Consider the following 19400-nt stretch of genomic DNA (forward strand, 5'->3'; position numbering starts at 1 on the left):
GTGTTTGTGGTAGGATTCCTGCAGACTTCGTGGCGCCAAGTAAAAACCGCAAATTAATTAAATTAGATTTTGAGAATTTCACAGCGCTTTTGTAATTAGGTATGCAAAAACTTGCACCGGGATTTTCGGCGTGAACACCTGATAACCAGGAAACAAATATCCTAGCTGTACTGCGTTTTAAAAAACCTGTCGAAAAAGATGTTTTTTGATTAGATTTGTTTCTTTAGTTTTTGAGAATCGTCTTTCGTGCAGGTCTAAACCGTAACTTAATTAAATTAAGCAAATGTCATCGATGCCGCCGTAAAACAAACAAAAAACAAAAGTTTCATGTTATCGCATTTTCAAGGAAGACAAAAGTATTTTGTTTCAAACGAACAAGTGTCGTGTTACGTTTGCAAAGATTAGCGTAAGGAACACCTGGGAAAGAGTACAAGTAGCCTGTGAACAGTTTTTCCGAAAGTAAAATAAAGCAAATAAACACGAACATATATAAAATATCATACTTTCAATTGTTCCATATTGCATTCTGCACTTACCAAATCATCGAGATTTTTAGAGACCGTCAATGACCCGGCTAATGGCATGCATTTAATTTCCAAGTTCAATATTAACTTATTGACCGGCTATTGTTTAAATTAACATATTGGCATGGTGACCAAAAATTTTGTTTCGTGAACGTGATAGCAAGAGTCAAAGATGGCGTGATGCGGCAGGACGACGGTGATGGTTTTGAGAACGCGTAACCCACAATTTACTGCTCTGAGTTAGATGTTCTCTTCGCTAGCTCGCGGAAAAGCTGGTTGGGACGGCGGTTTACAATGCGAAGAATACTTGGATCAAACGGTGAGGCATAAGTTGCTCTTTTTCCTTTGTACGCTGTTGGTGTCAAAATGTTGACGCGCGCGCGCTGTGAAAACTCCCAAACACTCTTGGACTCTTAGTTACTATAAATAAGGTCCCCCAAAAGTTGATCTTGCTCAGTTTATCGACAGTTCTATCTAACTTAAAAATATCACGACTTTCGGGTCTATTTTTCTTGCGGATTTGATCTATCTTTTGTTTTTCATGAATTCATTTACGGTTCAACACGAATCACAATGGAACAGTGGAGAAAGGGCTTAAGGCGCATATTGCATAATTTGCTAACTCACTTCAAAGAATCTAATTTTCGAATAACTGTCTCTCAAATAAAGCTTTAATTCTTCCTTTTTTGAGATGTGATTTTATCCTTTTTGCATCGTCGGTAGTGCGAGCATCTGTGAGCAGTTACAATTTGGAGACTTTACAAAAACAAAATCAATATTAATCTTCTTTGCACTGACGCCAGACAACTTATATTGAGGTAGTTCATGAACACTTTGCACGGAGGATAAAACCAAAAGAAATTGGGGCATATAGTGAAAATATTTAAGATAAAAGCAAGGTAAAGCTATGTCAGAAGATGGAAATATAAATATTATTTTCCAAGTCAATTCTCTATTAAGAGTCCTCGTCACTGGTTTCAAGTTTTAATTAATGTTTGAACAAGCTTGAGGTGAGACAGAAAAAACAAGAAATACAAACATAGGGTTAGCTCAATTAATTTTCTCTCTGTTGTAAACGTTATGAAATGTCGGCAAAGTTAATCCACAAAAGCTAAGATAACCAGCCTGATGGCAGTCAAACCACGTTAAATTTGTAAAGTCCCCATAATTTAAACTGCTATGGCCTTCCATAACAACTCAATACTGAGTCAAATGCAAAATAAAACAGTAGATTGACAGTTTGCAGTCACTGCATGATCCCTTCATCAGTGTATCCAGTAGATCATCCAGTGATGTTCAAAGGGGGCAGGCAGGTGGGGGGGAGGGTAGAGGGGTTAAAAAGACAAGTAAAGATGGACCCATTCTAACTCAAAAATTATGTGGTAGGGACCAGGTGGGCCCTTGAGGGGAGGAGGAAAGAGGGTTGGACCTCTTCACCAGATTAGCCACTGATAATAGAAGTGTGCTGGGGTTGTGAATGGGGGCAAGTGAGAATGAGCTTTTTCTTGCTCAAAAAGGGGAGGGGCACTGTTAAGGTAAGCCCATTCTTGGTCCATTAAGCGTGGAAGGCAGTTAAGATTTTTTGGCCCTTATTTTTCAACAATAAGAGTGGGTGGACCCCCTGCCTCCCCCCTTAGATCAGCTACTAATACTGATAAGTTTCTTGGGAACTTAAAACAAGTTAAGGCTAAAATCTCTGAGTACAACAGGACTATCTCACGCCTTGAATTTTTGTACGAATTTGTTATCAACTGCTTTTTATGTTTCTTTTTTTTCCATACCAGTCCCCTATAGAGCCTATCTTACCTCAGTTATTAAATCATACATCACCTCGTAACAAGTCGGCCAAATCAACTGGCAGTCTCTTGTTGGAGGATGGACAACTTTCTCTTCCAAAGACATTCGTCACTCGCAAAGGTGCGATTATCCTTTTCACCCCAAGTGAGGATATTTGTAACCATGGAAATGGAAATGGAGAGAGCCATCTTAAGAAGGAGAATGTTTACGAGGCAGGTCTTAAACTAAGAACATTGGGGAATTTAACCAATTCTGTGCTTGAGTTTGGGAAAGAGGTAAGCTTGTGTTTTGGTTCTGTCAATTCTATACCTATGAACTTATATATAAAAGCAGAACAGTTTGAGAATATACTGTATGAAGAAGAAGAAGAAGAAGAAGAAGAAGAAGAAGAAGAAGAGTGCCTTTATTTAAACAGGGTTGCTCTTTCAGTAATTATAAATTACAAAATTACTGCTATCAATAGAGGCCCTATAAGAATAAAAATAGGGCCCCAATGGGTCCATGTGTTTTGCTGCTAGAGCAAAGTCTTAGGGAACATGTTGATGAAAGACAAGTGAGTCGAGATTGAAATCCAACGTCTTTTATTGTCTGTCACTTGTGTGCAGGTTAATAATTGCACTATATTGTAGTCACTTTGTGTTAATTCAATCCTGATAATTTTACTGATCAATGTTATGTTGAAATCAACAACGGAAAGACGGCGTTGAACGTAACGCAAAGTTCATTTTGAAAGCGAAAGTTTACAAATAATTATTATCATTCGTCAGTCATCCCTTCACGCATGAACACTCGTCGAATTTCAGTGTCTTCACAACAAGATCGGAAGATCGATAAGGACCAATTTTTGATTCTGCGAAAGTTCGTTTTCTTAAAGTTTTAGAAATTTGTGAAGTTGGAGGATTCACTGAGGACTGCGTAGCCGAAGATGCAGTGGCTCGCTGGACATCAAATTCTATTTTTCACGGCGTTTAATTAATCTTCCGCACAAAATAAACATGTGGCGCCAGCGCGTCTGGCAGTCAAAAATTCATTTTTCAAAAAACTTTCCCTTTCCAGCTATTTTAGCGGGGCTTATACTATAGTACCTACCTGTCAGTCGTAGAAAAGCTGAAATTTAAGGATGAACTGTTTATTAAATGAAGACCGTATTATTTTTTAATAACTAGTAAACAAACTGGTCGCCACGCATTTAAACACGAACTGACGAATGTTGCATCTGATGCAGTGAATCTGGTGAATGAGAACTTCCTTTAATATTTCTTTGTTTTCGACGGTGTGCACCACTGAATAAGTTTCTTTCCCATTGTGATGTTACTAGTATTAATTCGTTTCTAGCTGTCTTTTATATAGCTCGAATACAGCTACAATTAGCGGTGCATGGTATATTCCTTTCCAGCTGTCTTTGCGTGACAAGTTACACGTTCATACATTTTATTTTAAAATATGAAGTTCAGAGTTAATACAGTACTAGTATGCTGTAGACAGTGTAGACAAGGTGAGGGTAAGTTTATTTTCAAAGCGAAAGTTTACAAACTGTGCACTAACCGGTCCTTTGGAGAAAATATTTATGACCTTCGGCGAGGTTCCAAGTCTTCGCTCTTTTCGTAAATGATGAAAACTGCAGAATAATTTTCTCATAAAACTGGAGTGGTCGCGCCACAGTTTGTTTTCTTTCCCAATGCGATATACTTTTAAATCGGTTTTCTGTTTTCCAACGTGTCCAACGTGGTTTGCGTTCGAATACTTTGGCCCGTAACTTCGAATGCGATCAGCGCTACGGTTCATTGGTTTCGATTTTGTTTGTTCATGGATTTGATTGACATCGGTAGTTCAGATTTCTCCTCTGTTACGGCACTTACACCTTACGGCACTTACCACCTTATGGCACAAACTTCAGCTCTCAATGTGTTTTGCTTGCAGCCATTGCGGCTGCAGCAAAACACAAAAACTACACTATTACATTACAATATGGATAATATTTAAAACGACATTAAAACTAATTGAAAAAAAACCTTAATTAAAAATTATAAGTTCATTTAATTTAAAAATTTACAAGTTTTCATTTAAAAATTTACAACTACATGTTTTCATTAAAACTTTACAACCATGGCAATAAAATGCTTTCTTCGTAGATTCTAATTTTACAGAAGGCAGTCTAAGATTATTACTTCGCCTGGTAGTTCTACTTAAAACATCTTTATTAAATTTAAAATAGTCAATAAAAAATTGTGGGCATTTCTTGTTGATACATTTCTTCACTAAAGACAGTACGTGCTTCTCTCGCCTGGCTTTTAAGGTATCATATCTTAAATAATTTAATGCAGTCTCACTTCTATCAGATTTCATGAACATTCTTGCCGCTCGCCTCTGTAACTTTTCTAATTTATCAGAGTTTACAGTTCCGCAACAGTTCCAGACACTATCACAGTAATTGAGTAACAGAATAATGTAAGACTTGTACACTCTGTTGGCTGAGTGCATACTTATGTTCTTTCTTGCGCGACCAAGCATACCTATTCTTTTGCCAACTTTGCCTAGTAAATATATAATGATTTAGATAGTTTAGTTGGGTAAAGTCTGCATTCGAGCCTAATTGGCCCATCAGGCCGGAGCTTATCCCAGTTTCAGTAGTATAAAGAGATTAGGAGTATAATTTTCTACTCCCCCTTAGATGGGACACTAGTCCATCGTAGGGCTACCCCCAGCAATAAAATTTGCGGGTACCTATTTATTCAAATGTGTGGAGAAAGACACTGTTAGAGTAAAGTGTCTTGTCCAGGAACACAACAGAGAGCTCGAACCTGGACCAATCAATCCAGAGTACAATGCACTAACCATTAGGCCACCAGATGGCCTCTCCCCAAAAAAATTTCATTTAGCCACTTGAAAATATGTATATGTGGTCATAATGAACTACCGGTACTCAGATGTAGGACTACTCAAAATTATAGCTACTGTACATGTACCTCAAGGTATTTTAACTTGAGCTGGTCCAGTTAAGACCAGCCTGCCCACAGAGTCACATTTGAGATCATATTGTGTAAGTGGCAAGAACATGCTGCTGAGCAAAGTGAGCTACCAATGTTTTGGGAGGTTTTGGTGTGCCCGCCCAGTTGGGGAAGGGAAGACGGAGCCGAGGGGGCTGGGGGCTTAACCCCCCCCCCCAAATATTTTGGAAAAAATAAAGGCTTACTAAGAGAAGAGTCTCTTTAGCCCCCCGCCCCACTCCAAGTCACTAGTCAGCCCCGCCAGTTGGAAAAATGTTCCACCACCTCTGTTAAACAAAATCACCACTATGTTGATTCAGTGACACTACTTGTTGTTCATTATGCCGACGCAGCACAACAGTTTCTTTAGAAAATAACAACTTCCTGATTTCCACCTGAACATTGCTCATTATATAGGATGAGGAAGCCTGGGAAGGAAATCTGGACACTCCAAAAGAAACATCAGAAAAGGAAAGTTCACAAAAGAGGGACAAGAGTTCATTTTTAAGATTTCTTCACTACCTTGACTCAGAAAACCTGACAGCTGATAAAAATGTTCAGCCTGGTGCAGATCCTGATTACTACCTTGAGGAGCTGAAAAAATCCAGGTAAAAGTTATATTAGTAATTTGGTTTTGCTGAAGCATAAGGGGTTATTTTCCCTTGAAGTTTTGAAGTCAGACTTTCTTAGAGATCCCTTGATTTGATGTAGAAACTCATAAGGGCTTGAAACGTGTAACGCACGCTCACAGCATTTGAATAGTGAATTTTGCCAAGTACCATATATGGAAACAGGAAGAGTTTGTCCACGAATGCTTTATACTCGTAGTAACACACCTATTAGCGCTGTAAATTTCTTACAGAAACTAAAGAAATTCATTAAGTGTATCCAAGTGAAGTTTTCCAGACTACTTAATGACGATGAAACAGGAGAACTTTATAACCAAATTTAACTTTATTCAACCAAGCTTGTTCAAAAACAAATTTACGCCATTGAGCACAAGCTAGCGCGCACTGTGAATTTAATCCAAATATTGCAATTTTGATTGGTTAACTTTTTTCTTGTGACTTTTCAAATATGGTACTTATGGAAACGAATGTGCAAACCCATTGTACAATACAAATCATAGGGAGTTTGATGATTATTCTTTGTTATTAATAAAAGTGATTTTTATTTTTAGTGGTCATAATTCCCACAGAAGGTACAGATCACAAACTCCATTTTCTACCAGAACTTCCTACTCCACAAACACAACGTCACATTATTCCCATTTTCTGGAAGATGATGAGGAGATAACTGGTATAGTACAAGACTACATGAAGTATGGCAGATCAGGGTGGAGTCAAAATAAAGAACACCTTGATCACAGAGTTGTGTCATCAGATCACATGCCAGATATTGGTGCTGAGGGGTAAGTACAAAACAATGAATTTTTTAAGCAGACATGTAAAAGGAGGCTCAAAAAGGTTTTCAGCTGCACACGTGTGCAACTTGCAGTTGTCATTGCAGTCGTAGGAAACTCTTTTGAGCCTCCTTAAGCTAGCTACCCGCTGTATAATCTCAAGGTGGATTATGGATATTTTCGAAGTGCAAGTATGGACTTATGATTATTTTTGGGGGTAGGGGGTGGGGATGTAAGTAAACACTGTTTTTTTTTTTTCTCGAATACGGTTACAGTTGTCCATTTAGGCCAAGTAAAAAAAAATGTTTCTCGTCCCCGCCCTCTTTATTTTTTTGGGCGCCACTTCTCTTTTTTAATATTTATTATTATTGGGAAAGTTGGCACGAACAAACCAACCACAGGTAACCAAAGGTAATATGAGAGTTTGTATGGAGACAAGAGGAGGATTTGAAATAAAGTCGAGAAAATATCTTAGGTGAGTAGAGACTTTAACCTACTGCACGTTTTTGTTACGAGTGGATCGCTTAACCGTCTGTTGCGTACGCAACAGACGGTAAGAGAAATCGCGCGCACGACTTTCTAAAGCAGTAGAAATACAAAAACGTGACACCAGGTAGGTTAAAGCATCATAACTTTTCACCGGTAAAAAGGGATATTTTCTCGACTTATTTCAAATCCATACAAGCCTTCTAGTACATCCATACAAACTCTCATAGTACGCTTTGGTTACCTGTGAACCAACAGGCGTTACTCCTCAATTATGTACAAAGAAAATTTTGTAAGACACGGCTTTTGTCTGCGTTTTAATACGAAATCAGGCCAAAATTTTAAAGCCTGGAGAGGTTAGAATTTATTTTGCAAGTTCGCTTGTGGAGAATTCGACGATGGAGGAAATAACAAATAACAAAAAAAAGCGCCCGCCCGCCCTTTTTTTAGTAGTAAAGTAGTAGTTTAGTAGAGTAGTAAGTACTTCTAATTTCTGATGCTGCAAAAATCGGAGGCATTTTACAAAAAAATGTTGTAACAAGCTAATTGTCATGCAGCATTTTAAGGATGAAAAGATAGACAAACGAAGAAAGACGCAAAAATGTTCGTGCAAAAAAAAAAACTACAGAGCCATTTAGTAGAGTTAAAACCTAAAAAAATCTCTCAAAGTTAAGCTTACTTACTGTACTTTTCTGTACACAGGCGTGAAACTTTAGAGGACTTCTCTTCCTATTCGTCGCCAAGATCACCAAGAGCGCATCGCAGCTACACCAGTATGTTTTCGCCATCCATGTCGAGTATCGGATATAGTTCTGCTTTCTACGAAGCTCAAGACTCGATATCAAGACCTAAAACAGCACCCATCCCACCCACCCTGGAGTCACCTAAAGCTAATCCTAGGATTACCAGTGCTAAACCACCCCCTCTCCCGAGAGGTCAGTCTAAATGTTACTCACTTGTCTTCCCTTGTCCCCGTTTCAAGTCCGCGTGGCTCTCGTTCAAACGATAATCGGCACTAATCATGTTTCTCACTCCCAATTATAAATCGCTCATGACTTTTTAAGCTTGGAGTTCGAATATTCAAAGCAAAAACATTTAATCGGTGCCAAGTGCGGGAAAACGGACGTAACACGATTGTTTCGATAGGTTTTTGCTTCGGCTCTTGATTGGTTAAAAAATTGCGCGAAAACCAATCCAGGTATAAAACGAAGTATGCGAGTGACGTCATGACTCAGACAAACAAATCGGACGATTTTCCTAAAACACTTTCTATTAAAAACAGCCGGTGTTCCTAAAATACTCTTTTCAAACGAAACGTCGCCTAGATTCTCTCTATTTCTCTCAGAACACGCTGATGTTTTCTTAGCCTCGTGGGGGTATAATCATTTGCATTCTATTTTTAGACCTCGCGCGCTTCGCTATTGAAAAATAAAAAATTGTAAGCCAGTTTCAATAAATTGCTTTAAGACCTTTGAGGGAAGTGCGTTCTGTCCTAGACAAGAAGTACGGCTGCCTTTTTTTTGAAAAAAAAACTTCTTTAGTTGTCGTTGAAACAGGAACAAATTGTGCGCGCTTTCCGCATAACTCACTGAAAGGATGGAACCGGGTTCAGTTCAGTCATTACGAATCAGCCTAAAATTCATTCTGAGTGGAGTTTTTATTTCTTTGTAGCTCTTGGTTCTACGCCAAATCATCTGGGCGAAATCATCAATGCTGACGTGGGGTTTGGTCGATATCAACGGCGAGGTCCCAGTCCCCGGAGACTCAGTCGCAGTCCTTCGCCGTCTTTTCATTTGGGATCGTCCAGAGGAGCGACGCCTGACTGCTCCAAGGTTCAACGTTTGGCGAGCCCAGATGGCAAGGTACATAACAAGATACAAAATTCGTGGTGCACGATCTTTGCTGTTGTTATAAGTAATTTTTCTGATTACTCTCAAATAGAAGGAAACCTCACAAATAGTTTGAGTAGAAAAACACCAAGGGAGAAATAAAAACCCCAAAATAAACAAAGATGGTTTCAACTGACGAAGATTAAGACAGATATCGAATGACAAACTTGAAGAAACTTGCCAATTTTCAAGATGCGTTGTGCGTGACGTAGCTCCGTTAAATATCACAGATAGAGTAACGAAGCTCGACTAAAAAAGATTAAGAAAGAGACTAGTTTTTCATAGCTTTTTTTTTGGCTCCAAAACTTATTTTTATTCACCATATAAAATTTTTTTTTTTTTTTTTTTTTTTTTTTTTTTTTTTTTTAAACTCTCTTCCCTTTTGAGTGTGTTTTGAAGAAGGCAATATAGTCAGTGGCATGTGAGGTTGCTTGGTTCGATGAAAAGCTGCTATTAGTCTTGCCCGAGAACGCCTGTTCATGTAGTTGCTGCATGAATAGTGAGGATCCAGTGTGAATTCTGCGGCACGTATGTCCATGCAATTAGAGAAATATTCTGAAGTACTCACAGCCTCCAACCCTGAGGAGAATTCTTACACTGACAAGTTTGTGTTCAGTTTGCATATAATGTATTTGAGTTTTTATCTTGTTTTTGTTTACACTGCCTCCAAATAGCACAGCAGGGCAAGCTATTCTTAGGCACTTAACCAAAAGCTGCTTGATTTTCATCTTAGAGTGAGGAATGGAACCGAACGACGAACGTTATTGAGGAAGAAGATGAAGCCTCGTTTCCAGCCGACCAAGCGGGGTCTGGAAAAAGCTCGCGTCGGCCATCAAGCGCTGGCTCCCTTCGGAGTGGTAGAGAGGAAAAAGTGGACGTACAAAGGAGAGCCTCGAGCGCTGGTACTATGAACTAATGTTTTTGAAGTGCACTAATGACCTTAGTCCATTGAAGAACTTTTTTAAGCAAACAGGAAACTTAATAAACTTTTCAAGAGGTCTCTGTTAGGTATTCTTCATCTTAGGCCAACAAGGCCTGCGTTAAGATTGTTTCCCAAAGTGTTAAATAAATGTAGTACCAATTTCTTTTCCTGTGCGACAGACCTCCAAGCTCACGATTTTGTCGTGAGACTCACGATTTCACTTCAATCTCACGATGAGAAACAGAAATCCACGGTAAACAGAGAACAAGTCATTGAAGCGCCAGGATGGACCTGTAATTTTGTTCGTCAGTTGATCAATCTCCCGGTACGAAATCTCCAGATTTTGACCTCAATCTCCAGATTTCCAGTGTTTGAGGTTGAGAGGTCTGGTGCGACTTTCGTTCTTGACTTAAATGAAATGCTTTCTCATTTTTTCAGGGACAGCCAATAGAAGAACTCGCTCCAGTGTCCACTCCAGTCATAGCGGGAGCCTTTCCAGTGTATCTCATTATAACAGAGGTCTCTCCGCGATGTCACGAGATCTCGATGTCTTGGCTTATTCCCCAGAGTTCGACGAAATGGAACGCGATGAGACTTCTCCGACTTGGCCTGGAGTAAGAGATGAATTGTCCGTGTTACATGACGTGCCAGGTGATGATGCGGAGAATCAGTCAACATGGCAAGTTTCTGCAGATATTGCTGGTTCAGGAACTGCGTCACCATCACGGGAGAGTGCCGTCAAAAGCCCCTCTCCACCTCCCAGGAGTACCTCGGTCGCTTCTCGGGTGGCTTCGGCTTCGACTCGATCTCCTTCGGTGGAGTCTCGTCGTGAAAAAGTAGCTAGATCTCGAAAATCATCGGCTGCGTCTTCTGCAGCAAGCGAGCAGTGGGGAGAAGCGATAAAGATCGCTGATGATGCCGATGAGAGAAAATCATCGTCTTCCTCTCGTGAAAGAGTTCACAGTGTTGTGAGCCGTCAGAGTGACAGACAAGGAGAGGAAACTGCAGTTAAAGGGGACACGAGGACTTCGAGCGCAAAATCGGCTCAGGGTGGCGCAGAAACAAAAGCAACCCTTGGAAGTGAGGCTGACTTGGCCCAAGTTTCCGAGACAGTAGTTCGGTCACAGTCTGTGGCTGAGGGAGTGTATGAAGACATGCTTGCTGATGAGGAAACTGCTGACCAGGAGTGGCCTGGGGTGATGGAGGGTGGAGAAGTCATTGAACCAGATGAAATGAATGAAAGCGATGACGAAGATAGTATTACTCAAGGTAACGTGCGTTCACACCTCGTAATATGACTCCTGTTTGAAAGTTTACTTGGAACACCGTGCAACATTTCTCGTCAATTTGAAAGCCAAAATCACTAAACGAAACACTGTCTTAATTCAGTAACTTACGTTTTTGCAAGCCCTTATCCTGGTTCCGGAGATTTTCTTTCTGTTTTCCTCTCTTTTTCCTACTTCTTGGAAAGGAAAGAAAACCTCTGACACGAAGGTACAAAGTCATGCTCTTGGTTTTTGAAACATGATATTCAATTTTTAAAGGTAGGTTTGGCTATTCAATCAACCCCAACCATGGCCAGTAACAAGGTTTTGTGTATGTCGACCTGTTTTTATTAAAATTAGTTCACTCCGTTATGCAAGTGTTGTATTGATGCACTGTGTACCAGACATTTCTCGAAAAATTCTAGTAGAAAATCAGTTATCTTGTTAATCTCTCAGCTTTTGTCTTACCCAGACTCTAATATTGTACGTTTCTTCTTTTTCTTTTATAATAGAGCTGGCAAGCTCTACCCCTGGAGGCCACCCTGAGGAGGAATTTCTGCCTATACCGTCCCTCAACGAAGAAAGAAGCTCGGACCCAGGTTCCATCCAGCCAGGTACTTAAGATGCTGTTGATACGTAGACATTTTGCAAACGTTTCAGTTTTTGTTAGTATCAGATTTAAAAGTTCGAGCGTAAGTTAAATTAAATAATCTCTATTGTAAGAGTTCTTAGCGCTTTTTATCTTTTTATCATTGTAACAATTTTAGCAATTTGTTTATTTTTAGCACTGAGTTTAGCGTTTTTTTACCTCAATATAGTTTTAATGTTTTTATCTACTAGTTTCAATGTTAAACACACGACCCCACAAGCTATGTAGCTTTTTATCCCATCGTGTCTAAATAGATTTTGTTTGTTGTTGTTGTTAAGTATATTTCCATTCCCTCGAATAAGCAAGTTTTTTTTTTACTCTTTAAATGCTCCGCAACCGAACCGAATGCTTTGGCAAATGGCGCCGAGACGCCCACATATCGCTATTTTCAATCACGTAGAACTTCTTTTAGTAAAGCTCCAAAAAATTTAGTAAACCATCAGAATGCCGGTGAAGTATCGACCTTTGAACAGTGAAAATTAGAACCTTTTATTATATAAACATCAGTGAAATACCAGGAAATCTCGCGCGAAAAATTCTCACACGTGAAAATAACATGTTATTTTCACGTGTGAAGATATCGATTTCGAAACATTTTCTGACAAGTTTGCCCTGTTTCATGCTGAATGAGCCAAGTAAATCGATATTAAGTCGATACATCTTCGGATCTCCTCGGCAATCTTCGGAATTCTTCGGATATTTTCGGAAAATGCTCGGAAACATTCGTACGACCTTCCGACAACATTTTGCAAATCCGGAAATGGTCGGCATCGGTCGTCAAAAACATCGTAATTAGTAGGTTAATAAGATGAACACTCGAGAACCCGAAGATAAATTCATATCTCCGCGCAACCATGTAATATCCTCTATATCTTTGAAGTACTTTTTCTTGTTTTTTACATATTTCTATCGTTTGACAGCGGTTGAGGTTGAAACACGATACAAAAAGACACAAGCTACTTGGCAAAAAACTCTTTCGAGTTCCGAGTGAGGTTATGCGCGGAACCGGATCGCGCAAATCTATAATCATTAACGGCAATCTGAGCACGAAGAACATTGATTATAGAGAGTGTTAGTTGTTTTTTTTTTGTCTCATTGTAGTTCAAATTTCAGGACCCATCATTACTGATAACACTTGTTTTGTTACAGCAACTCCACCACCTACAGTAGAATACGACGACAAACAACGAGAAACTCCAATGCTAGAGGAGCACGAAGACGAGGCTGTGACGTCAATACCTTCATCTTCCGAGCTGCATGAAAACGAGACAGCGCCGCCAGTTACCGAACCTGTAGAGTTTGAAGAAACAGGAATTATCTCGCCTCAATCTTCGCCTCCAGTAGCGCTGATAACTGCTGAGCCAGCGATATCTGACGCAGCTACCACTGATGTGCAGGACTCCGAACCATCCACCCCAGTGCCGGCGAATTTATCAATTCATGTTCAAGGTAAGATAGTTAGATTTATTTTGAATATTTAAAAAATGCAGTGTACAAAAAAGTAAAAGCGTTAATCTATAAATGAGATTAAAATAAAATAAAAAACAATTTTTTTTTATCCCAAAAGAAAATGAAAAGGCTTTACTTCTTGTTTTTTTTTTCCTCTCTTTTTGAAAAATAAACTATTTTTTTCACCTTGATTTTATACTTCGAAACCTCCAGTGATCATTATACCTCAGAGTGTACGATGATGCGATGGCCGCAGGCGTTATTCTAGTTGTTTTAGCTGTATTTTAAATGCAAATTTTCACTTTTACTTCACAACTGAGTGCGGTTGGCTGAACAAATAGATTTCGATGATATCTAGATCTGCTCATTTCTATTTTTTATGTCCGATCGTGTCAATATTACCGAGATAAGATTTCTTGATAATTTTATTTTGGTCGACAAATTTGGTCTGCAGTATTTTTGGGAAAAAGTCATATAAAGTCATATAAAAGTCAAATACCGGGTATTATTTGTAATCCGGTGATTTTTTTGCTGAAAGCTTTTAAGAATTCTTCGATGACGATGCTTAAATAATACCGAAATAAAGCTTAATTGTTTATCAGAATCAGAAAATGATTTTTCTTTTCGGTGGGACACATTAAGACCCATTAGCGTGTGAAAACCTAGTTCATTAATACCTAGACACAATTATTGTTACCTTGAATCTCATATATTTTTTCCATGTTTTTCTTCAGCCCCTGAAAAGTCTTCAGAACATAAAGACCCCGTTGTGGTTACGCCAGAACAACCCGCGCCCAGAGCAACAGAGGTCCCTCGTGCCAGTTCACCTGCGCCAATCAAAGCTGGTCAAATACTTCATAAAGAACTATTGGCGGAAACAGGATTGGAAGTAGCGAGAAAGGTAAGATTCTACAGCAAGACTTCAACGTTAAATTCTCGTTTACTAGATGAAAAATTAAAAAGTTTTTCTGCACGATTTATAAGTTTAGGCTTTAGCCACGTATTTGCATGCATGGCAGCTGGTTGCAGCTTTGTTTCTGGTAAATGCTGATTGCAAAATGATGTTGGCTGATGATGTGATGTTCCTCGATCGCGAGGAAGAATGGAAACTGAAACCAGGTTGATATTCCTTTATTTGCGTTAAGTAAATCAGAATTAATCCTGACAGATATTGAATGTGCATACATCCAATGAGGCAAATTCAAACTTAACGATCACCAGCATTCATTTGGAAATCAAAACACAGAGCTGCTTATCTTGGGGACAAACTGGGAAGGCTACAGCAGTGCCTCCTACGTCTTTAAAAACTTAAAATATACGCGTTCTCAGTGGTGGTTAAGTAACTTTTGCGTTTTCTTTTTTAAATGTTTTTCTTTTTATGCTTTTTTTCATCAAAGACGTTCAATTTATTGCGGTATTGCAACAAAATTCAGATCAGATAAAGTAGCGTCCAAACCAGTTTTAATGCACACGGTATCCGTCAACTTTATCTTCTAAATAATTTTTTCCGTTGTCGCTCAGATTTTGTTATTTGTTCCATAGCTGGACGATCTCCGACCTACTTCACCTTATAAGGAAATGATTGAAATTGAGAAGTCGCGGCCATCCTCTCCAGTAACCGAGGACCAGAGAAATGTACCCGTGAGCATCGGAGAGGCCGTGCGAAATTATATTGAGTCTGGGCAAGAGCCTCAAGTTCGCGATAGATCCGCGCGAAGCCGTCGCGGTTCAGAAACTGGTGCCCAGGAAAAAGAGAGTGAAAAGAAAGCTTCTGAAAAGTCAAGCACCTCAAGTATGGAGGGAGAACCGAGATTACGACCTAAACCCGAAGCTGCTAAAACTACAGTGAACAGACAAGCTAAACCTGCGCCGTCTAGTTTAAGCGAAAAGCCTAAAGGGTCATCGGCTGGTAAGAACAAAGCTGATTCGAAACCTGCTCTGCCAGGATTGAGCTTAGTAAAAAGCGATGAGAAGAACAAAGAGGTAAAAGAGCCGACGGATGAAGAAAGGGAAGCCCGCCGTCAAATGGTCAGCAGTTTATTTTCCAAACGCGAAGCACCAAAAGACGGCAAGCTGGAGCTAGAGGGGATTGGTAAAGAGGGCGAGGATAGCGAGTCGACTTCAGGGGGACTGGTCACTAGAACGAGTCCTCCAGTAGCTGAGAAAAAGAATGACTTGTCGGATCTGGCGGCGCTGGTTTCTAAGAACAAGACACCAAGTAAACCTAAAGATAAGGTACGTAAGTCTTTCTATGACGTCACAGTTTTTCTCAGAAGTATAGTAACTATACAAAGCATTTGGAAGTTATTTTTTGCTAAAGATGAAAATTTGCACATGTACTAGGGGAAATGGAGTATAAAGGCCCGGTAATACGGGCAACATTTTTGTTCAACTTGTCTCGCAACATTGTTGCATTGCAAGTTGAACGAGTTGTTGCCCGTATTACTACCGCGCGCTCAACTTGTCTCGCAACAAATGTCGGTGTTGCAAGTTGCAGCAACATGTTGCACAAAGTAGAACCGACTTCTACTTTCTGATTGTGCAAAAATTTTTTTCAACTTGCAACACCGAAATTTTTTGCGAGACAAGTTGAGCGCGCGGTAGTCATACGGGCGACAACTCGTTCAACTTGCAATGCAACAATGTTGCGAGACAAGTTGAACAAAAATGTTGCCCGTATTACCGGGCCTTAATGCTGATAATAATAATGAACTGTCCTGCCAATGCACTTTTACTCATGCCGGCGTAATTAAGAGCTCATGCGCGATAGGTTACAATGCGACTACTCCAACCGGAGCACTTAAAAGAAAGTTGACCAATCAAAACGTTAATTGTGTACAATGGATGGTTACTACCAGTAACGTTGAAGAATACGTACAAACAAGTAGTTCAGCAACAAAACTTAAAAATCCAACAAAGTTACAGAAGGTGCAGACTTCTCGGGAAAGTTTGTAATTTTTTGATTGGTTAGTTTCGATCCTAAATTTTGAACGGTTGTCAACAATTTCGGTTTTGCAGTCACAATACAAGTTTTCAAGTTAATTTTTTCTAGTAAAATAAATAATTATTATCCTTTCTGCCGAGGGTCGGATCTGTAGAGTGCGTACAATATAGCGGAGTCGATCGTATGCTAATTGAGGTAAAACAGAAAAAACAAATTGTTGTTGAGCAGTTTTCTGAATGCTCCAACGCCTTTGGTCTGTTTACGTAAAGGATAACAATCCATTGTTCTCGATTATCGTTTTGATTGGTCAACTTTCTTCCAAGTGTCTGGCTCAGGCAGCCGCACTGTCAGTTGCAGTATCTTCTGCAACTTCTTCTTCTTCTGCTTCTGTCCACAAGGTTGACGCTTTGCTTGAAAGGAGGAGACTTATTTCGATGATTGATGATTATTGAATATGTTCCTACATTAGAAGAGAATCGTGTCATTATTGTAGTTAACTGGAAAGGATATCCACCCCTATTGTGAAAACATCTTTATGAGTAATTAAGAGCAGAGTGTGGTGAATTAGAAATTAAAGCGGTTTATTTCTATAATTGCAGAAAGCTGATTTGAAAAAGAAACCCGGCAAACCACCCAAATCTTCAAAGAAGAAAGACGAATCTCCTATAGACCCGGAAAACATAGATTTTGATGCATTCAACACGCCCGAAATGTTAGAGGGGATGGACGATGAACTACGACAGTTCATTCAGGAGCAGAGTAAAAGTGACGTCACTTCCGCCACTGTCAATCAACCGAGTGATGGTGCTGTTGCAAATGAAACAATCAAAAGACAAGAGTCTGTGCAAACCATAGAAATGCCGCAGGTCGCCCGTGAAGTTCCACCAGAGAAAAAAGATGCACACGCGCCGTCTAAACCCAAGAAATTGTCCAAGAAGGAGCTGGCGAAACTAAGAGCAGATCAACGAAAAGAGGAAAGGAAAAGAAAGGAAGAAGAGAAGAGAATAAGAGAGGAAGAGATGCGCTTGATGAAGGAGCGCGAAGAAGAGGCAGCCAGAGCTAAGGCAGAGGCGGAAGAGAAGCAGAGAAACATTGAAGAAGAGAAGATGAAAAGGGTGGAGGAGGAGGAAGAAGCCAAAAAACACGAACAAGAAGCGCTGGAGAAACTGAAGGAAGCCAAGAAAAAGGCACGCGAAGAGCGAGAATCGCGGAGAGCGGCTGAAGCCGAGCGAAGAAGGCTTGAGGTACAAAAGAAACGTGAAGAGAAGAAGAAGCGAGAAGAGGAGTTAAGAGAGCGAGAGAAAGAACTTGAACAACAGCGAATGAATCGCGAGAAAAGAATGGCCGAAATTGAGGAAGCGAGGCGGCGGAAGGAAGAACTTGAGCGCCTTGAAGAGGATCAAAGACTGGAGGAAGAACGTCTCCTGGCGCTTCAGGAAGAGGAGGAAGAACGACGGCTGGAGGAGGAGAAGATACGCGAAGCAGAAGAAGAGTTGCGCAGGATACAAGAAGAGCGAGAGTATCGCGAGCAGATGAGGCGGATAGCTGAAATGCAGGAGGCAAAGCTAAGGCAGGAAGAGGAGGAAAGGCTGAGGCGAGAAGAAGAAGAGCGCCAGCGGGCTGAGGAAGAAATGCGCAAACGGGAAGAAGCCGAGCAGGAACGACTTCGCGAGGAACAGAAACGCATTGAAATGGCACGCCGGTTGGAAGCTTTAGCGCGCATGCGTTCTGCTCAAGCGGCCGCCAGGAGGAAGGCGTTGTTGTTGAAACGAAGGGAAGATAACATGGAAAGAATGACGAGTTTAAAGCACACACGTTGCGGACAACACATTACCCGAGCCTTTGTATTCACATACTATACGCACATACCGAGAAAGGTGTGGGAAGTACCAATTGGTTTCAACAAGAAAAAGAAAGGTTTTGGAATGCCAAGGAGAAAACCAGCCCCACCTAAACCTCCTTGATAAGAAAAAGCAAGCCTTTGGCTTTTAGGCTTTGAGAGTTGACTTGCAGCAAAGGTAATTAATAACGCCCAGTATCACGGAAATTAGACCAAATCGTGGACTCAATTTACAAAATCGCTTTAGCATTTGAAAATCAGTCTGTAGATCAAATGCAGAAGACCCTGGAGACGAGATAACTACTACATAGTATTTTCTAAGATTAAACAAAAAGTTTTGAGGTCTTTGAAAGATTAATACGCCATCCAGGGATGACCAACCAGCTAGTTGTAGGTTTTTTTTTCCATGGGTGATCAGTTTTATTTATGCCTGTTCACAGTGTGAACGGCTATGTATTTTTTAAAGTTCCTTAGCGGGCCAGTTTTCTATTAACGGTATTTATTCCCGTGATGTTTTGGTTATTTAATAAGGGGGACTATAATTTTCCAAGTATTAAGTTAGAGAAATCGTACAGTTTTAAGATCCAAAATCAATACTTTGTAAAAATACGTGCTTCGAAATTTACCTTCAATTGCTTTAAACTGTTTGAAGTTTAGCCGAAGTCAAGGAATCTTTTAATCTGTTCAATGTAAAAAAAAAGGCCAGAGCCCAGAAGAATGTTTCGAGCGTTGAAAAACTCTAGGAAAAAGGGTTTTTTTGAATGAGTTACAGCAAAACAGGATCGATCGAGATACTTTAATTCGGAAGGTTCAAGATATAGATTATTGTAAAAAGAATGTAAAATAATATAATTGGGTAGATTCATATAGGTTCATTTCGTCTTATTTATTTTTTGATAGATTTTAGATTTCTTAGTTTCAAATGATGTGAACAAACTATTTAATATTATCTCCTAATTTGTTAATGTAGAAGAAAAGAATATATTTTTAGAATTAAGCTTACAGAAGAGAATAACTTGAAAATAGGTTTTGCAAATTAAAAAAAATATGACATCATGAATGTGGAGAAATAATTAGTTGCGTGTTAAGGTGTGTGTGGTATAGTCTGCGTTAAGTAAACCTTTCCCTTTTGCTTCATGCCCCAACTTCGATCCCTGAAAAGTGGCAAAGCAATTGACACAGGTCATGCATCGCTCGCATGCTCTCGGGAGAGATGGGCCAAGGGTCGGTCTAGGGACAATTGTCT

General features: G+C 39.8%; 1 protein-coding gene across 1 annotated transcript; it reads left to right on the forward strand.

Moving 5' to 3' along the window:
* Positions 1 to 657: 657 nt before the first annotated feature.
* On the forward strand, positions 658 to 19214 carry LOC144644430 (uncharacterized). Its single transcript, XM_078503906.1, has 13 exons — positions 658 to 843; positions 2309 to 2596; positions 5726 to 5916; positions 6489 to 6719; positions 7899 to 8131; positions 8868 to 9058; positions 9819 to 9987; positions 10446 to 11276; positions 11785 to 11886; positions 13071 to 13370; positions 14105 to 14271; positions 14913 to 15605; positions 16914 to 19214. Exons 1-13 carry the CDS (start codon positions 769 to 771, stop codon positions 18276 to 18278), a joined length of 4836 nt encoding a protein of 1611 aa, XP_078360032.1. The 5' UTR covers positions 658 to 768; the 3' UTR covers positions 18279 to 19214.
* The last annotated feature ends 186 nt before the right edge of the window (positions 19215 to 19400 follow it).

The sequence above is a fragment of the Oculina patagonica genome, chromosome 2 (genome assembly GCF_052425735.1).
Source record: "Oculina patagonica isolate OP01 chromosome 2, crgOcupat, whole genome shotgun sequence".
Taxonomy (NCBI): domain Eukaryota; kingdom Metazoa; phylum Cnidaria; class Anthozoa; order Scleractinia; family Oculinidae; genus Oculina; species Oculina patagonica.